This window comes from Mustelus asterias, chromosome 18 (assembly GCF_964213995.1).
Source record: "Mustelus asterias chromosome 18, sMusAst1.hap1.1, whole genome shotgun sequence".
In the NCBI taxonomy this organism is placed as follows: Eukaryota; Metazoa; Chordata; class Chondrichthyes; order Carcharhiniformes; family Triakidae; genus Mustelus; species Mustelus asterias.
Genome location: NC_135818.1, coordinates 60,995,501 through 61,011,180, shown reverse-complemented (window position 1 = coordinate 61,011,180; position 15,680 = coordinate 60,995,501). Strand labels below are relative to the sequence as shown.

The 15,680-nt window shown below is 39.0% G+C and overlaps 1 protein-coding gene across 1 annotated transcript in view; it reads left to right on the top strand.

The window, feature by feature from the left end:
• mok (MOK protein kinase) overlaps positions 1 to 11,047 on the top strand; it is an 86,903-nt gene extending 75,856 nt beyond the window's left edge. Inside the window, exon 12 of the mRNA XM_078233198.1 lies at positions 10,944 to 11,047. Within this exon, the coding sequence (XP_078089324.1) occupies positions 10,944 to 11,021 (78 nt within the window). The 3' untranslated portion in view covers positions 11,022 to 11,047. The remainder of the gene's footprint in view (positions 1 to 10,943) is intronic.
• The last annotated feature ends 4,633 nt before the right edge of the window (positions 11,048 to 15,680 follow it).

The window sequence follows — 15,680 nt, the reverse complement described above, 5'->3', positions numbered from 1 at the left end:
TAGGAATTGCTGGTTGAAATGAGAAAGAACAAAGAAATGGTGTACTAGTGGACTTTTCAAGAGCATAAGAAATATGATCAGGAGGTGACACGTAGCCCATAGGATCTGCTCAGTCATTCTATAAGATCATGGTTAAACTGCTGCATCAATTCCAGTTTCTCTCCCAGTTTCCATATCCCTTGATTCCCTTAGTGTTCAAAAATCTATCAATCTCAATCTTGAATATCTAAGAGGAAAGGTTGAGGGAGCTAGGGCTGTTCTCTCTGGAGCGGAGGAGGCTGAGGGGAGACTTAATAGAGGTTTATAAAATGATGAAGGGGATAGATAGAGTGAACGTTCAAAGACTATTTCCTCGGGTGGATGGAGCTATTACAAGGGGGCATAACTATAGGGTTCGTGGTGGGAGATACAGGAAGGATATCAGAGGTAGGTTCTTTACGCAGAGAGTGGTTGGGGTGTGGAATGGACTGCCTGCAATGATAGTGGAGTCAGACACTTTAGGAACATTTAAGCGGTTATTGGATAGGCACATGGAGCACACCAGGATGATAGGGAGTGGGATAGCTTGATCTTGGTTTCAGATAAAGCTCGGCACAACATCGTGGGCCGAAGGGCCTGTTCTGTGCTGTACTGTTCTATGTCTATGTTCTATGAATATACTCATTGACTGTGACATATCTTCCATGGTGGGGTTGGACAAGTCTCTCTCGGAGCTGCTCGTGTCCGGTGGGTCCAGGGGGTCTGAGGATGGTCCGGCCTGATCATCTGATCAGCCTGCAAGAGAAGGGAGCTGACATCAGTGTATTACAGGGGATACGGAGGGAGCATTGATTACTCACTTTGGACTTGAGGAATGACAGCATGTCCTGAGGATTCTCACGTTTGTTGCTGCCCCCACTTCACCAGCTGTCCCTGGCCAGCTTGAGGGCTCACTTCTTGAAATGCGTGAGGGGTCTGAGTTTGGGCATAAATCCAGCTGGCTGCACCCACTGATGTTGCGGATGAGTTTGCCCTGCAATGACACAGATAGGGAGAGGGAGGTGGGAGTCATGAGATTGTGATGAGGTGTGGCAGGAGTGGGACTTGAGTGGGAGCTGGATGTGACGAGCATAGCAGCTACTAGGGGAGCATGTTGATTGTGGGAGGGAGGGAGGGGCGGGGAGGGCATGGTGTTGGTAACACCTCCAAGATGGCTGGGTGAGAGATGGAGTTGGGGTGCGAGGGGGGTCCTGATGGGGCCCTGGAATGGTTTGCCTACCCTGCTTAAGCGAAGAAAATCATTCATCTTCCGACATTGCTGTCATGTCGTTTTCTGGAGTGCATTTGCACTCACCAGGGCTACCATTGTATCCCAGGCGGGGGTGGTGACTCTGCTGGAAGACCTTCTCCCGGAGCAGGGGTAGTGTGTGCCTCTATTCCACTCACTCCATCCAGCAATCTGGTCAGGGCTCCCTCTGAAAAGCGAGATGCAGACCTCTTGGCTGCCATTCCTTTTAGTCATTCTGGAACAAGTCATTTATATGGAGCTCCCCAGTGATTGCAGTGGTTAACTTGTTGCGGGGCAGGTGAACCAGAGGGAACATGCCACAAATGCGGTGTGATTCTTGTGGGCACAAAAATTATTACTAATTATAAAATTTGCTCCTAAATCATGCCAGTGCCATTGGCAAGAATCACTCTGTTTTTCATGCCGGAACTAACACAAGCAATTTTCTGGTAGGATTTCACCCATATTATTTGCTTAGTTTCTCTCTCATTTCCTTATTCTCCATTTGTAAATTCTCATGTCTGCCTGTAGTGGGCCCACATTTGTCTTTACTAATCTTTTCCTTTTTAGTTACCTATAGAAGCTTTTACAGTCCATTTTTATGTTTCTCATTAGTTCTTTCATATTCTATTTTCTCTTTTTCTTATCAGTTTCTTAGTTCTCTGTTGCTGAATATTGAGATTTAAATGGCAGAACAGGCTCAAGGGGCCAGATGGCCTACTCCTATTCCGAGTTCTTATGTTCTTATGTGAATTGAAGTCCCCAAGATTACTGTATTACCCATGTCATGTGTATCTCTAGTTTCTGGATTTTTACTGTGCCCTACATACCACAACTGTTTGGTGGCTTATAAACAACTCTTACCAATGTTTGCTGTCTCTTAGCCAAACTGATTCTGTGTCTTGATTTTCCAATCTGAGATCCTTTCTCACTAATGTACTGATCTCGTCCTTTATAACAGTGCTACCCCATCTCCTTTTCCTTTTTGCCAGTCCTCCCTAAATGTTGAGTACGATAGAACATCAAGTTCCCAGCCTTCGGTCACTCTGCATCCTGTAATGGCAATTAGATTATACCTGTTTACTTCCATTTGTGCCATCAGTTCATCTACCTTGTTGCAAATGCTCCGTGCAATCAGATGTGTCTTTAATTCTGTCTTTTTATTATTTTCACAACCTTATCTGCTGACGCATTCTTAAATTTGTATGCTTGGTCCTTCCTGCCTCACTCAGATTATCAATTCCCTTATTTCTACCTTGCTCTGTTGCCTTGTTCTCATGGGCGGCTGAGTGATTAGCACTGCTGCCTCACAGTGCCAGGGACCTGGGTTTAGTTCCTGGCTTGGGTCACTGTGCGGAGTCTGCACCTTCTCCCCGTGTCTGTGTGGGTTTCCTCTGGATGCTCCGGTTTCCTCCCACAGTCCGAAAGATGTGCTGGTTAGATGCATCGGCTATGCTAAATTCTCCCTCAGTGTACCTGAACAGGAGCTGGAGTGTGGCGACTAGGAAATTTTCACAGTAATGTCATTAACACTGCAATGTAAGCCTGCTTGTGACATTAATAAATAAATTTTCTCTCTCTTTAATTTACCGCATCTTCCCTCACTTGATATCTCGTCTGCACTATTTAGTTTAGAGCTATCTCTACAGCCCTAGTTCTACAATTCACTATAACACAAGTCCCCACAGGATTCAAGTGAATACTATCTGGTACAGTTCCTGCTTTCCCCGGCTCTATTATTCTCCTACACCAATATTTGAGTTATGAATTTAACTCTAATCTTATTTACCCTACTCAAACGTGCTTGTGCCTCAAGTAATAAGCCAGAGATCATTTGGCAGATGAGTGTTTTATTATAATTTTAAATATTTTTTAAACACTTCAAACATTTTTACAAACCATAAACCTAAAACACTTATCACACTTTGAATGCATCTTTGACAATTTGATTTGTTTAAACAGGAGGTGCAAGTCCATAGTAGGCCTTGGAACGTGAAATATTTAAAGCCATCAGAGAAAAGAGCGAACAACGTTTTTATAAAAACAAATTCAGACCCATCTCTCAGTAGTAGCGCATGAATCTCCACACCCTCTCCTAGTCAGGAGCTGTATTTAAACTGTCTAGAATGATTCAAAAGAAGCCTCTTTCCTACCGCACCCCCACCCAAAACTCCCACTCTTCAAACAGGGGTAGAGAAAGGATGTGCAAAAATTAGGATTTACACCACTAACACAAAGTGCTTTCAGAAAAGACAGTGGTAAAAGGTGTGTTTTGTTTCAGTATCCTTTATTAAGCTCACAGTATAGCCATCTCCACTTATCACCCTTTCTACCTTGCGTATAATTTAATGGTGTTAACAGATACTTATTAATGAATGCATTCTGCTTCAGACACTCATTTCATGTACAATGATCATATTGCCCAAGCTGTCGTCCTAAACCCATTTATTTCAAAGGTTCCCTTCTGCACATTCTGCCATTAAATAAAGATACAAAGATCCTCCATCAAAGAATGCAATATCACCCCATAATTCTTTGACTTTTGTTCTGCTTTGTTTTAGATTCATTAATTTGTGTTTCAAAAAGCTAGATTTTATAAACAATACCAAGCAGTGATAGGCTAGTGGTGGCACGTTACCTAATGGACATGTGGGGAGCAAAGGAGTGGGATGGTAGTTCATGGAATCAGGCTTTTGGTGAAGCAACTGAAGAAGGAGCCAAGAAGGAGTTTGCTGTGTCATTGTCATACTGACTGGTATATGAAACACCTGGTACTAAAAAATACAGAAACCAGTAGTGGTAGACGAAAAACAGTTGGATTACAGCATGTTCAGGGAAGAACTTGCATAGGAAGCAAAGAACCGCATAATCTTTCCAAGTGAGGCACTGGCCACCCAACACGAGTGCTGATGGTACAACCGATTGCAAAAGACCAAGAATACAAAAGAGACAAGAGGTAGAATTGCAACGGGTGGAAGCTTGAAGATCCTCAAGTGAGAAAAGGGAAATTGGAGAGACAGGTAAGAGAAATAGAAGAAATCTTGACAGACCATGGAAGACTGGTGGAACCCATTGGCAGACTTGATTAGGAAAATTGGTGAAGTGTGTGAAAGATCATCAGGGAGCAAAAGACCTGGAAAAGAAACTTGATGGTGGAATGAAAAAGTGCAGTAAAAGATGAAATGGAAACAGTCTCAAAGAAGATAAAGAACAGTACAAAAAGGCAAAAGGGAATGCAAAGAAAGTGATGCAAAAATAAAAATCCAGTTTGATCTCCTTTGTCATGGAAGAAATCTATGAAAGACTAAGTACCAAAGAGAGACAAAATCAAACTTTCGGAATAGCAGCTAATAGAGATAGATTAACAAAAGATTGGGAAATATACATCCGATTAAGGATGGAGGTAGAGTAATCTTAGTGAAAGAAAATGACATTGAGAGGTGGGGCCAATATTTTAACCAGTTTATAAATAAAGATAATCCAAAAACAAAGATAGAAGAGGTAGCTGCAAATCAGGGAATGACAAATAGCATCATACGTACATATATTCATATCAACATGTATACAAATTAGGAATGCTATTTGGTTTCTTGAGCCTGCTCCACCATTTACTAAGATTTAGGCTGACCTGATTGTGGCCTCAACTCTACATTCTTCCTATCCCCGATTATTCTTCGACTCCCTTGATACTCACGAATCTACCTACCTTTGCCTTAAAAATATCTTGTCTCCACCGCTGTCTGGGGAAGAGTTCCAAAGATTCATGACCATCTTGAGGGGAAAAAAAACCTTCCTGTATCTCCCACCATGAACCTTATAGTTATGCCCCCTAGTAATAGCTACATCCACCCGAGGAAATAGTCTCTGGACGTCCACTCTATCCCCCTCATCATCTTATAAACCTCTATTAAGTCACCTCTCATCCTCCTCCGCTTTAAAGAGAAAAGCCCTAGCTCCCTCAACCTTTCCTCATAAGACCTACCCTCCAAACCAGGCACCATCCTGGTAAATCTCCTTTGCACTCTTTCCAACGCTTCCACATCCTTCTTATAGCGAGGTGACCAGAACTACACACAATATTCCAAATGTGGAGTGTGTAAGTGCAAAGGCTGATGGACGAGTTAGCATTCAGTTGGGATGGGAAATATAAGGGGCCATAAAGGTGATGGGATCATGAATTGACTTGGAGGATATGAGGAGCCATTGGGTAGGAGGCATGAGGTGGCATGGTTGGCATGGATGGGGTATGAGGAGTGGTGGGGGTGCAAGGGATGAGGGCTAGAGGCCCTAATATTTAACAAAATGATGAGGACAAAGTCCCAGGGAACAATGTGGGCCTTTTAACAGCACACCATGGCAGCCCCTGGGGCTGCTTCTGATCAGTGTCTGAGGTTGGGAAGCCAAACTCCATCTTGCACCCACGCCCCCGAGTGTAAATCTGTCTATTCTACCGAGGTGGGCAGTTCAAGCCAGGAGATTTTAAAACTCCCGCTACCTGACTTGAGAACAAAAATCCAGATTGAAGTATCTTGTGTTAACTTTAATGCAGGCTACTGGCTTGTCATATGACACGCAATGTTACTATGCTTAATTTTGCTTTAAAAGTTTTAATGTGAGCATTTTAAGACATCTAAAGGTAATGTTTCATTCACGACTTTGGAAAGTAGAAACTGCATTCTTTTAAACACATCAATCTCATAGAAGAAATCAGAAACCCTACAGTACAGAAAGAGGCCATTCGGCCCATCGAGTCTGCACCGACCACAATCCCACCCAGGCCCTACCCTCATATCCCACCCACTAATCCCTCTAACCTACGCATCTCAGGACACTAAGGGCAATTTACCATGGCCAATCAACCTAACCCGCACATCTTTGGACTGTGGGAGGAAACCGGAGCACCCGGAGGAAACCCACGCAGACACGAGGAGAATGTGCAAACTCCACACAGACAGTAACCCAAGCCAGGAATCGAACCCAGGTCCCTGGAGCTGTGAAGCAGCAGTGCTAACCACTGTGCTACCGTGCCGCCCTGAATCTCTGAACAAATAGGCCATGCTGCTTCAGATTTTTGCTTCTTAGAGTGCTAATTTTCCTGAAACACTTCTGCTGCTGACAAGGAGAAATACTTTCTTTTAATCGTCTTTATAGGTCCTGCTCCTCAGCACCAGTGGAGTTTTCTAAATTGGTGTAAAAATAGCTGACTGCATCACTTCACTGGAACGTAAATCTGGGTAAAATTGGTTTCCAGTGACCTTGTTTTACAAGGTAAAAAATAGAATAAAACCTTTGTTAAACAACACATTTGCAACAGAAAACCTCAAGATTTTAACAAGTGATGTTTTTGTCGCAAATTGCAGTGAAAGTTTAAAATTATGATGGACAAAAAAAGACATCCAATGCGACTGGTAAATTCATCAACATGCTGCTGCTGGTGCCTTGCTAATGGTGGATGCCCTCCTGAGCAGGCTCTACTTCTGCTAATATCAGCTCTTGGAAAAAAAAATCCATGAAAATGAGTGTAACTTGTGCACAGTCAGCCCAAATTGTCAAATTACAGGTCCTTATGTCCATCATCATACGTTCCTTGGGAACCCATTGACGTGCACTGCAACCTCTGGTGCAGAAGTTATGGTGCTATTCTGACTTTCAATAATGGCAGCGGTCTGTGTTTGCCGCCATTGGGACCACAAAATACAGGCTATAGTTTAAGGTTGGCATAAAGGTAAGAATTTTGATTGATAATCGTGCATTATTAATGGCTCTTGCCTTACAAGAATGATGGATTGAATGTTTGGGAGATGCCTTTTAAATATGTCACTTGAGAACATAAGCATTGTGATCCAGTCAAATGAATTTGTCATTTATATTTTTTCACTTTGAGATGTGCATTCAAATTTTTAGTTTGTGATAATATTAAAATCATTTTATGCTATTAAAATAAGATAATGTAGAAGCTTAAAGCTATGTTAATAGTATTAAGGGTTTTTATTGTAGTCGTTTAGGTAGCCCTGTAGTTACTGATTACATGGAAGAAAAGTAACTCATGTTATTAGACTTTTACTTTTCTTCATCCACTTGTGTTGCAGAACATTCTGATTACATAAAATATAACAGTTCAACATTTGGAGGGGCAGTGAGGGGTTTAGTTTCTGTAGTATGGGGAGTCAATGTAGTTCTGTAAGGACAAAAATAACTAATGTACAGCCTTGGTGATGGGGAAGGATGAGCTGAAGGTTGTGTGATTTGAGGCAGGAACACCAGCATAGATCACTGGAAATTCAGGCTCTGATGTTATTGGTTTCTACTGCCCCCTGAAATCACTAAGGAAGAACATGACTTGGATAATCATAGCCAATCAATCTTTCAAGACCAAAGCAATGTCCTGATTACCAACTATTGTTTCCCATTAAGTTGACAAATCAGTCCTCCATGTTGAACACTATTTATAAGAAGCACTGAGGGAAGCAAAGGTATTAAATATGCTCTAGTTGGGGGACATCAACATTCACCATCAAGAGTACCTGAATAGTACCACCACAGACCAAGTTGGGCAAGTCTTAAAGGACACAGCTGTTGGACTTACTTGACCCTGTCTTCACCTATATGTTGCAGACGTGTCTGTGCCTTTGCCCACACAGTCCTGATGAAGGTAAAGTCTCATCTTACTGTGAAGATACTATTATTGTGCTAAGTGACTTCAATTTTGCCAGGGTTCCTTGATGCCGCACTTGGTTAAAAGCTGATTTGATGTGAAGGGTAGTCACTCTTGCCTCACCTCTTGAATTCATTGCTTTTGTCCATATTTGCACAAAGGTTGTAATGAGGTCTGGACCCGAGTGGCCTTGGTGAAACTTAAACTGAGCATTGATAAGCAGGTTATTGCTGAGTAACTGCTGCTCGATAGCACTGACAACACCATCTTCCATAGCTTTTGATGATTGAGAGTAGATGGCAGTAATTGTCCCGATCAGATTTGTTCCATATTTTGTGGATCCCTGTAGAAGGAAGCTCTAAGTTGCATTTTCCACTTGGTACTTCTGGGTAACGATGGTTACAAATGCTACAGCCTTGTCTTTTCCACTTCATCAGGGATGGGGATATTTGTGGAGCCTCCTCCTGTTAGTTGTCCATCACCATTCATAACTGTATGTAGCAAGACTGCGGAACTTTGATCTGATGGTTGTGGGATTGCTTAGCTTTATTGCCAAGTGCTTGTGCTATTTAGCATACAAGTAGTCTTGTGTTGTAGCTGCATCACATTGGCATCTCATTCTTGGTATGCCTGCTGCTGCTACTTTTGGTGGCATTTCAGACAAATGTTTCCATTGCTCAAGATAAGGTTGCATATATTCATATGGGGCACAATCAGGTGGAAAACCAGCAGATCTTTCGAGCAAAGATTGTGCTTGAATTTTTGCAAAGGCTTTCTTTTGCATATGAGTGTTTCCCCAATACCAAAGTGCTGACAAAGAAATGGTAAAGAGGTCAGTAAAGGTTTCCACAGTATTGGTGGATTGACAATCAGACCCAAAGATAAGTAGAACCGTTTTTAGGATTTCACAGTCTGCTTTATTAGACTATCTTTCTGGCATATATTTCCTTATTTTTAATTTGGTATTAATTTAAAAGCTTTCCATTTTCCCCGATCTAAGTGATCACTCAGCAAATTTCTTTTAGCTTAAGTTTTCATTTCTGTCAAGTTTACTTGCTAAAACCATAATCTATCCCTGTGCTCATTGGTTCCAATTACTGGATGGTCTCAACTTTGATTGTATTATAGCTATTCTTACCCATGGATTCCAATACTCTCAGAGGCAGCCAGGTACAACATGCAATAAAAACAGAAGCTACTGCAAAAATAGAGCATTTGTAAAGAGAACAAATAAGTTTCATGAGTTGAGTGTAAATCCATCACAATCATATTTCATATTTCCAGCATTTTGATTTTTTCATCTTTGCATTTTTTAAATCTGTAAATGGCAGGTGCATTTTTTTAAATAAATAAGAGCGTTTGTGTGAAATGTGTCAAAGCAGTTATCTAATATAAAGGTGAAAGAGATCTGAGTTTTACACTTCATGGCACTATGAAGCAGCAATTAAAGTAAATTAAATACTGGATAGTACTGCCGATTCAGAGCATGTCATTCTAAAACTGTTCAGCGTTTTGTTTGAGAACTTGTTCAGTTTTGATTACCAAGGTGCAAGGCAGACATTCAAGCCCCAGAACTACTGTAGAAAAGGAGCAGGGGACTGAAGGCTGAGGAGAAAACAAACTTGTCTTTGAAAGCAGGCAAGTAAGAAGGGACCTCAAAAATAATTAAAGATATAGGAAAGGTACAACTGAGACACATCAAACTGTGAAAATAGGACAAGCAGCAAGGGTTCAAACTAGTGAATAGCAAATGTAGCACTACTAAAACAGTCTCTACCAAAATAATGAACAATAGTCTATTTGACTATCATAAACTATCCTTTCTCATCCTTCTCAACTTAACTGCAGCCTTTGACACAGTTGATCATGCCTACTCTTTCAATGCTTCCCTCTGGCATCCAGCTGTGTAGTACTGCCCTTGCCTGATTTTAAGTCCTGGCTATATAGTACCTGAAATGGTCACTCATCCTGCTCCTTCCTATTTCTCATCTCCAGGCTCCGCCTCAGTGACATCATCTGAAAATAGTATGGCACCCAACTCTACTTCATCAGAACCCCTCTTGATCCTTCCTTGCCTCTGTCAGGTGGCTTATTTGTAATCCAGTTTTAAACGGACAGAAATTTCCTTCAGTTTATTGGGAAGATCAAGGCTATTCTCTTCATGCCTCACCCAAAACTCCATTCCTTAGCTTTACTCTGAACCAGATGTTTGCAACCTTGACATCATGACTGCCTTTCTGCTGAAAGCCTCATCAAGTCTTTGTAAGCTCCAGATTTGTCTATTCTATGACTTTCAACCTTACAGTTTAAGTTTGAGCTCATCCATAATTTTAACTTCCCAAAGCTCACTCATTACTACTGTGCTCAAGGCTCATAGTCCATCAATGATTTTAAAATCTCATCCTCGTTTTCAAATTCCGTGTAGGAAGACAATCCTTAAATCCTACATTGTTGACGAATCTTTTAATCCCCTGTCCTTCTGGGCTTCGAATTGTACCAACTGTTGTTTGATAACACCCCTCTTCGATGTTTTGCATTATTGAAGGTGTGATAGAAGTGCAGGTTGTTGTTTAGTTGCTCCTTTCTTATTGAAAAATTTAAAAATAACCATCTCTTCCAATCTTTAAAAATACCCTTGCAATTTCCAGAGTTGCACAGCTTTCCTTACCCATGGTATGTGTTGATATAAGAGCAAGAATGGCACTTAAATACTTTCAAATTGAAAAGTATGTGGTCTTTCATCATTTGTGATATTAAATGCGACATAGGGAAATCATTTAATCAAAAGTTCCATTTAGATTAAATAAAGCTGTTTTGCATAGCAATTTGGAAATTATGCATTAATTTCAAACTAATATTGAAATGAATGGGCAGTTTTGATACTCTAGAATAGAAGCTACTTAACATTGTATAATATTTGCAATACAGTTTTAGATTTTGAATTAGATGTCAGAGAAACAAGTTGAGTTCATAGTGTTAATACTGTACCATATTCATTCTTAAGTTTTCATTTATTTGCAGTGTCCAGGACAACGGAAATCTACTACAAAATGTTACAATATACCTTCTTCTACAGAAAGAAAAAGTGATGGCTACTGAGAACAATTACAATCCAAGAATATTCAATAACCATTCCTTTACACATCAAAGCTCTTGTAATGATTTTTTAAAAAAGTTGTAAGAGACCATATTTAAACTGTCTTCCACTGGACTACAGGCCAATCAATCATCGGGTTTGTGCCTTATTCCTAACTTCAGTTTTTAATCAAGTGACGCACTAACTAAGGACTAGAATCAAATGTTCATTCAGTTGATGTTGGAAGGTCATGTTTTAAAAGCTCATGCTGAAAAGAAAAATGGAATAAGCCAGAAAATGTGACATTTAATACGTTGATCTAAAAAAATTGGCACTTTAACATGTAACAAGTTTCAGTTTAGTTACGGAATTAACCCGACACAAGGGTTCCTATTATTGGATAAAGTTGTTTTGCTTGCTGATCAAAAGTTGAAGACATGGGTTTAATATGTGAAAAGTTACGAATGCTTTTCTTCTCCAATCTCCACAAAATTTCTATACAAAATGGAGCAAGAGTTTATCAGTCCTATAAAATTATTCAGCTCGAGTGAAATTTCACACTTTTCATTTTATAAAATGTAACTTTTATACTGTTATGTATTTTCAAAGAAATATTACAATATTTATAACTGTGCAAAAAGAGATTTTTCATTTTTTTAGGCCATAGTTCTTAGTGAGCATTTTAATGGATTGTAATATCAACATTATTTTTCAAGCCTATTAAAATGGCAATTTTATTTTAAAAATGCAATCAATAATAAACAATATAGCTTACTTATACACTGCAACCATAACATTTGTTTTAAAGACAACACAGATATATCAGAGTTTAATAAAATGGTTGAACATTTGTTTTTGGAATTTGCCGTTCAGTGAATGCGTTTCTTTCAGCAAATATATTATTTTCATTTTTGGCTTCTTTGAGAGAAAAAAAAAGCAGTTTGCTACATTTGTCATTACAATTTAAATGGACTAAAGATAAAGTAAAAAAACCCAAAAACATTGTAGTGGAATAAGCAGTGTCTGTAAAGTGCATGGAAGCTTATTTCCTGTGGTAGGTTTGTCTTTCAACTACATGCATGATTCCAAAGTTAATGGCAAGTCATTGTGAATATTTACTTCTCCAAATTCTAGTGTTAAGTATTTAATATGTTACAGAATTATGGAATAGACTAATCATTGTATTTTCTAAGTAGCATTTTGATATTTATCAAATCTATTTGAAAAAAATCAATTTAATAAACAATGTTATGTTGTATTGTTTCTTAGTATAATGTTAAAATGTAGTTTGTATAGTATTTTTTCATAATGCTTTTGAACTGCACAACAAAACAACTTTTATTTGTATAACATCCTTAACATAGTAAAGTGCACAAGGTGCTTCACAGGAGTATCAAACAAAATTTGACACTAGGTCGCAAGGAAATAGAGTAATCAAAAGCTTGGTCAAAGAGCGCCTAATAAAAAGGTAGAGAGGTAATTTTGGGGAGAGAATTCCAGAATGCTTAGGACCTTAGCTAGCGAAGGCATTGTTGACAATGGTGGAGATGCTAGACTTGGAACACAAATGTCTTGAAGGGTTGGAGGACTGGGAGATTACAGAGAGTGGCCATGGAGAGATTTAAAAACAAGGATGGAAATGTTAATATCAATGTAGGTCAGTCAGAAAAGGGGTGATGGGTGAATGAGCCTTAGTACGAAGTAGGACAGGAGCAGCAGAGTTTAGGGTGACAAGTTTTCATGGCAGGTAGAACATAGGCTGGTCAGAAATGCTTTGGATTAGTCAAGTCAAGTCTAGAGGTAAGAGGCATAGTGACAGTTTCAGGAGAGGAGCAGAGTCAGAGAAGTCATCGGGCAATTATGGAGGGAGAAATGTGCAGAGATGTGGCCAGGAGATCATAGAGTCAGTCTGGGTCAGCCTTAAAATAGTTGTTGGTAAAGGAATCGAGTCAAAGGAAAGGATACAGAGTTTGTACAGAGGACCAAAGATGATGGCTAATGGCTTCAGGCTTCCTAATATTTACTTGGGGCAAATTTCTGCTGGCTAAACAGTCTGAAAATTTAGAGACACTGGAGAAATTAAGGGAGGTAGTAGTGAGGGAAAGCTTTAGATTTCAGAATTTCTAAAAAATCATTGGCCTGAAATGTTAGCTTTGCTTTTCCTTCCACAGATGCAGCCTGGAATAAGCCAGAAAATGTGACATTTAATACGTTGATCTAAAAAAATTGGCACTTTAATAACATGTAACAAGTTTCAGTTTAGTTACAGAATTAACCCGACACAAGGGTTCCTATTATTGGATAAAGTTGTTTTGCTTGCTGATCAAAAGCTGAAGACATGGGTTTTATATGTGAAAAGTTATGAATGCTTTTCTTCTCCAATCTCCACAAAATGTCTATACAAAATGGAGCAAGAGTTTGTTATTATCAGTCCTATAAAATTATTCAGCTTGGGTGAAATTTCATTTTTCATTTTATAAAATGTAACTTTTTTACTGTTATGTATTTTCAAAGAAATATTACAATATTTATAACTGTGCAAAAAGAGATTTTTCATTTTCTTTAGGCCATAGTTCCTACATTGAGCATTTTAATTGGCTTATTCCAGGCTGCATCTGTAAAAAGAGAAGCAAAGCTAACATTTCAGGTCAATGATCTTTCAGGAATTCTGAAATTTAAAGTTCCCCCTCACTGCTACCTCCCTTAGTATTTCCGATATTTTCTCTCTTTAATAACACAATTTGTTGATCTGAAGAAAATGGCCACTTTGCATCTCAAACTTGGTACTTCAATTATGTAAACAGAAGTCAAGGTTGTAATTTTCAAAACCATGCTGCACCAGGTAAATCCAGATAAGGAATAAACATTTTTAAAAATCTCAAGATAGACTCTCACCATTGTCAGGGCTAATGACAGATATCCTGCAAGTCCCTCCCAACTTACCTGGTAAATAAAGCAAATGGAAAGCACCAAGACCTGCACTAATCGAAAAAGAACAGTGAAATTAGAGGAAGTTAAGTTTTAAGCTAGAATTATAAGAGCATCATAAATAAACCAAAGCATGACAACCATTGAAGGTAAGCTTGGCGCAGTACAAATCATTAAAAACTACGTCACCAGTTGTAAAAAAAATATGTCCAGGAAGATTGATATTTTATAATTTACACTCAATAAGGATTCCCAATAATCTTGAGGGGGAAAAATCAGCCCATTGTTATATCAATCTAATTGTCTAAAGCGTCGACAGGGTTCAGATTGCAGAGACCAAAGCTGGAGGAGTCAGAGAGGTTGAAATACACTTAAAAAGAACAAGTTCAGCCATAACCATCTGTAAACTGAAGTACATATTTAATATATATATATATATATATATATATATAAAAAACAAGAGTAATGGGGTGGACAGCCAGAGGACACAGATTTAAGATAAATAAAGAACTAGAGGTAATGTACTTTCAGAAAGGGTGGCAAAGCAGTTTTGGCAGCAATTTTCAAACTAGGGCAGTGTCACCGTTTTTGAATATTTTTAAAATACAAAGATCAATAGAGTTAATTTTACAAGGAACTGGAGTCTTAAGTGCTTTTTCCTGTTGTATATGGTCTTAAATCTTGAGCTTTTTATTTTGGATAATGTATAATTGTCAGTTGTATATTTGAAAATAATATTGAATGTGATAATTTCTGCTTCAAAATAGGATAAAAGTGAAATTTTGCTTCTGTTCAACTGTTCAAATTCCCGTATACAGATAGATGAATTATTTTATCTTGTTCCTTCTTGTGGGTAGTAAGCTGATTCAATAGTGATGCAATGATAAGTAGAAAAAAACTGACAGAACTTGCCATTCTCAGTTTGAACTCTGTCCAATTATCAGACTTCATTTTCCCATTTGCGTTTCATAATAATTGGTCTCGAAGATTTTGCTGAATATAACTTGTGCTTCAAATTTTGATTTGATAGTTAATAAATATTAGTTGTATTGAAATCTGATTAGCAAGATCTGCTTTATTTAATATGCACCAATCCAAATAAGACTGATGATGCATTTGAGACTGTTTAAATTCAATATGCAGATACTTGCGACTGGCAAAAAAAAGATTCTCTGTACATACCTTTGCAAGGGCAAATTGTCAAATAAGGCAGCTGCTATTAACAATTGAGATAGGTAGTCTTCTGTAAAATGCTAAACTCTCAAACAAAACAATGAGCAATAAAGTGTGGATAAGGGCTAGGTGTGCAGCGGTTCTATAGTATTCTCTGCTTAGAAAATTGCTGTCAGGAGAGTATATTCAAAACACAGACTAGAGAATAATGCAACAGTGGCCCACCCTATGAGCTAGCTAAACCATCATTGGTGGTCTATGATGACATTACACAGGATCACAGAATGGTTACAGGAGGAGGCCATTCGGCCCACCATGTCTGCGCTGGCTCTCTGAAGGAGCAATTCAGTTAGTGCCACTCCACTAACTTCTCCCTGTAGGCTCATTCTTCTTTTTCATATAATCAATTCCTTCTCGAATGCCTTGGCTCCATCACATTCTCAAGCAGTGCATGCCAGAACCAAACTACTCACTTTGTCAAAGATTTTCCTTGTGTCATCATTGATTCTTTTGCCAATTACTTCTAAGTTCGGGCCTTTTGATTCTCAATCCTTCCAACGACTACCGTTTCTCCCTAGCTA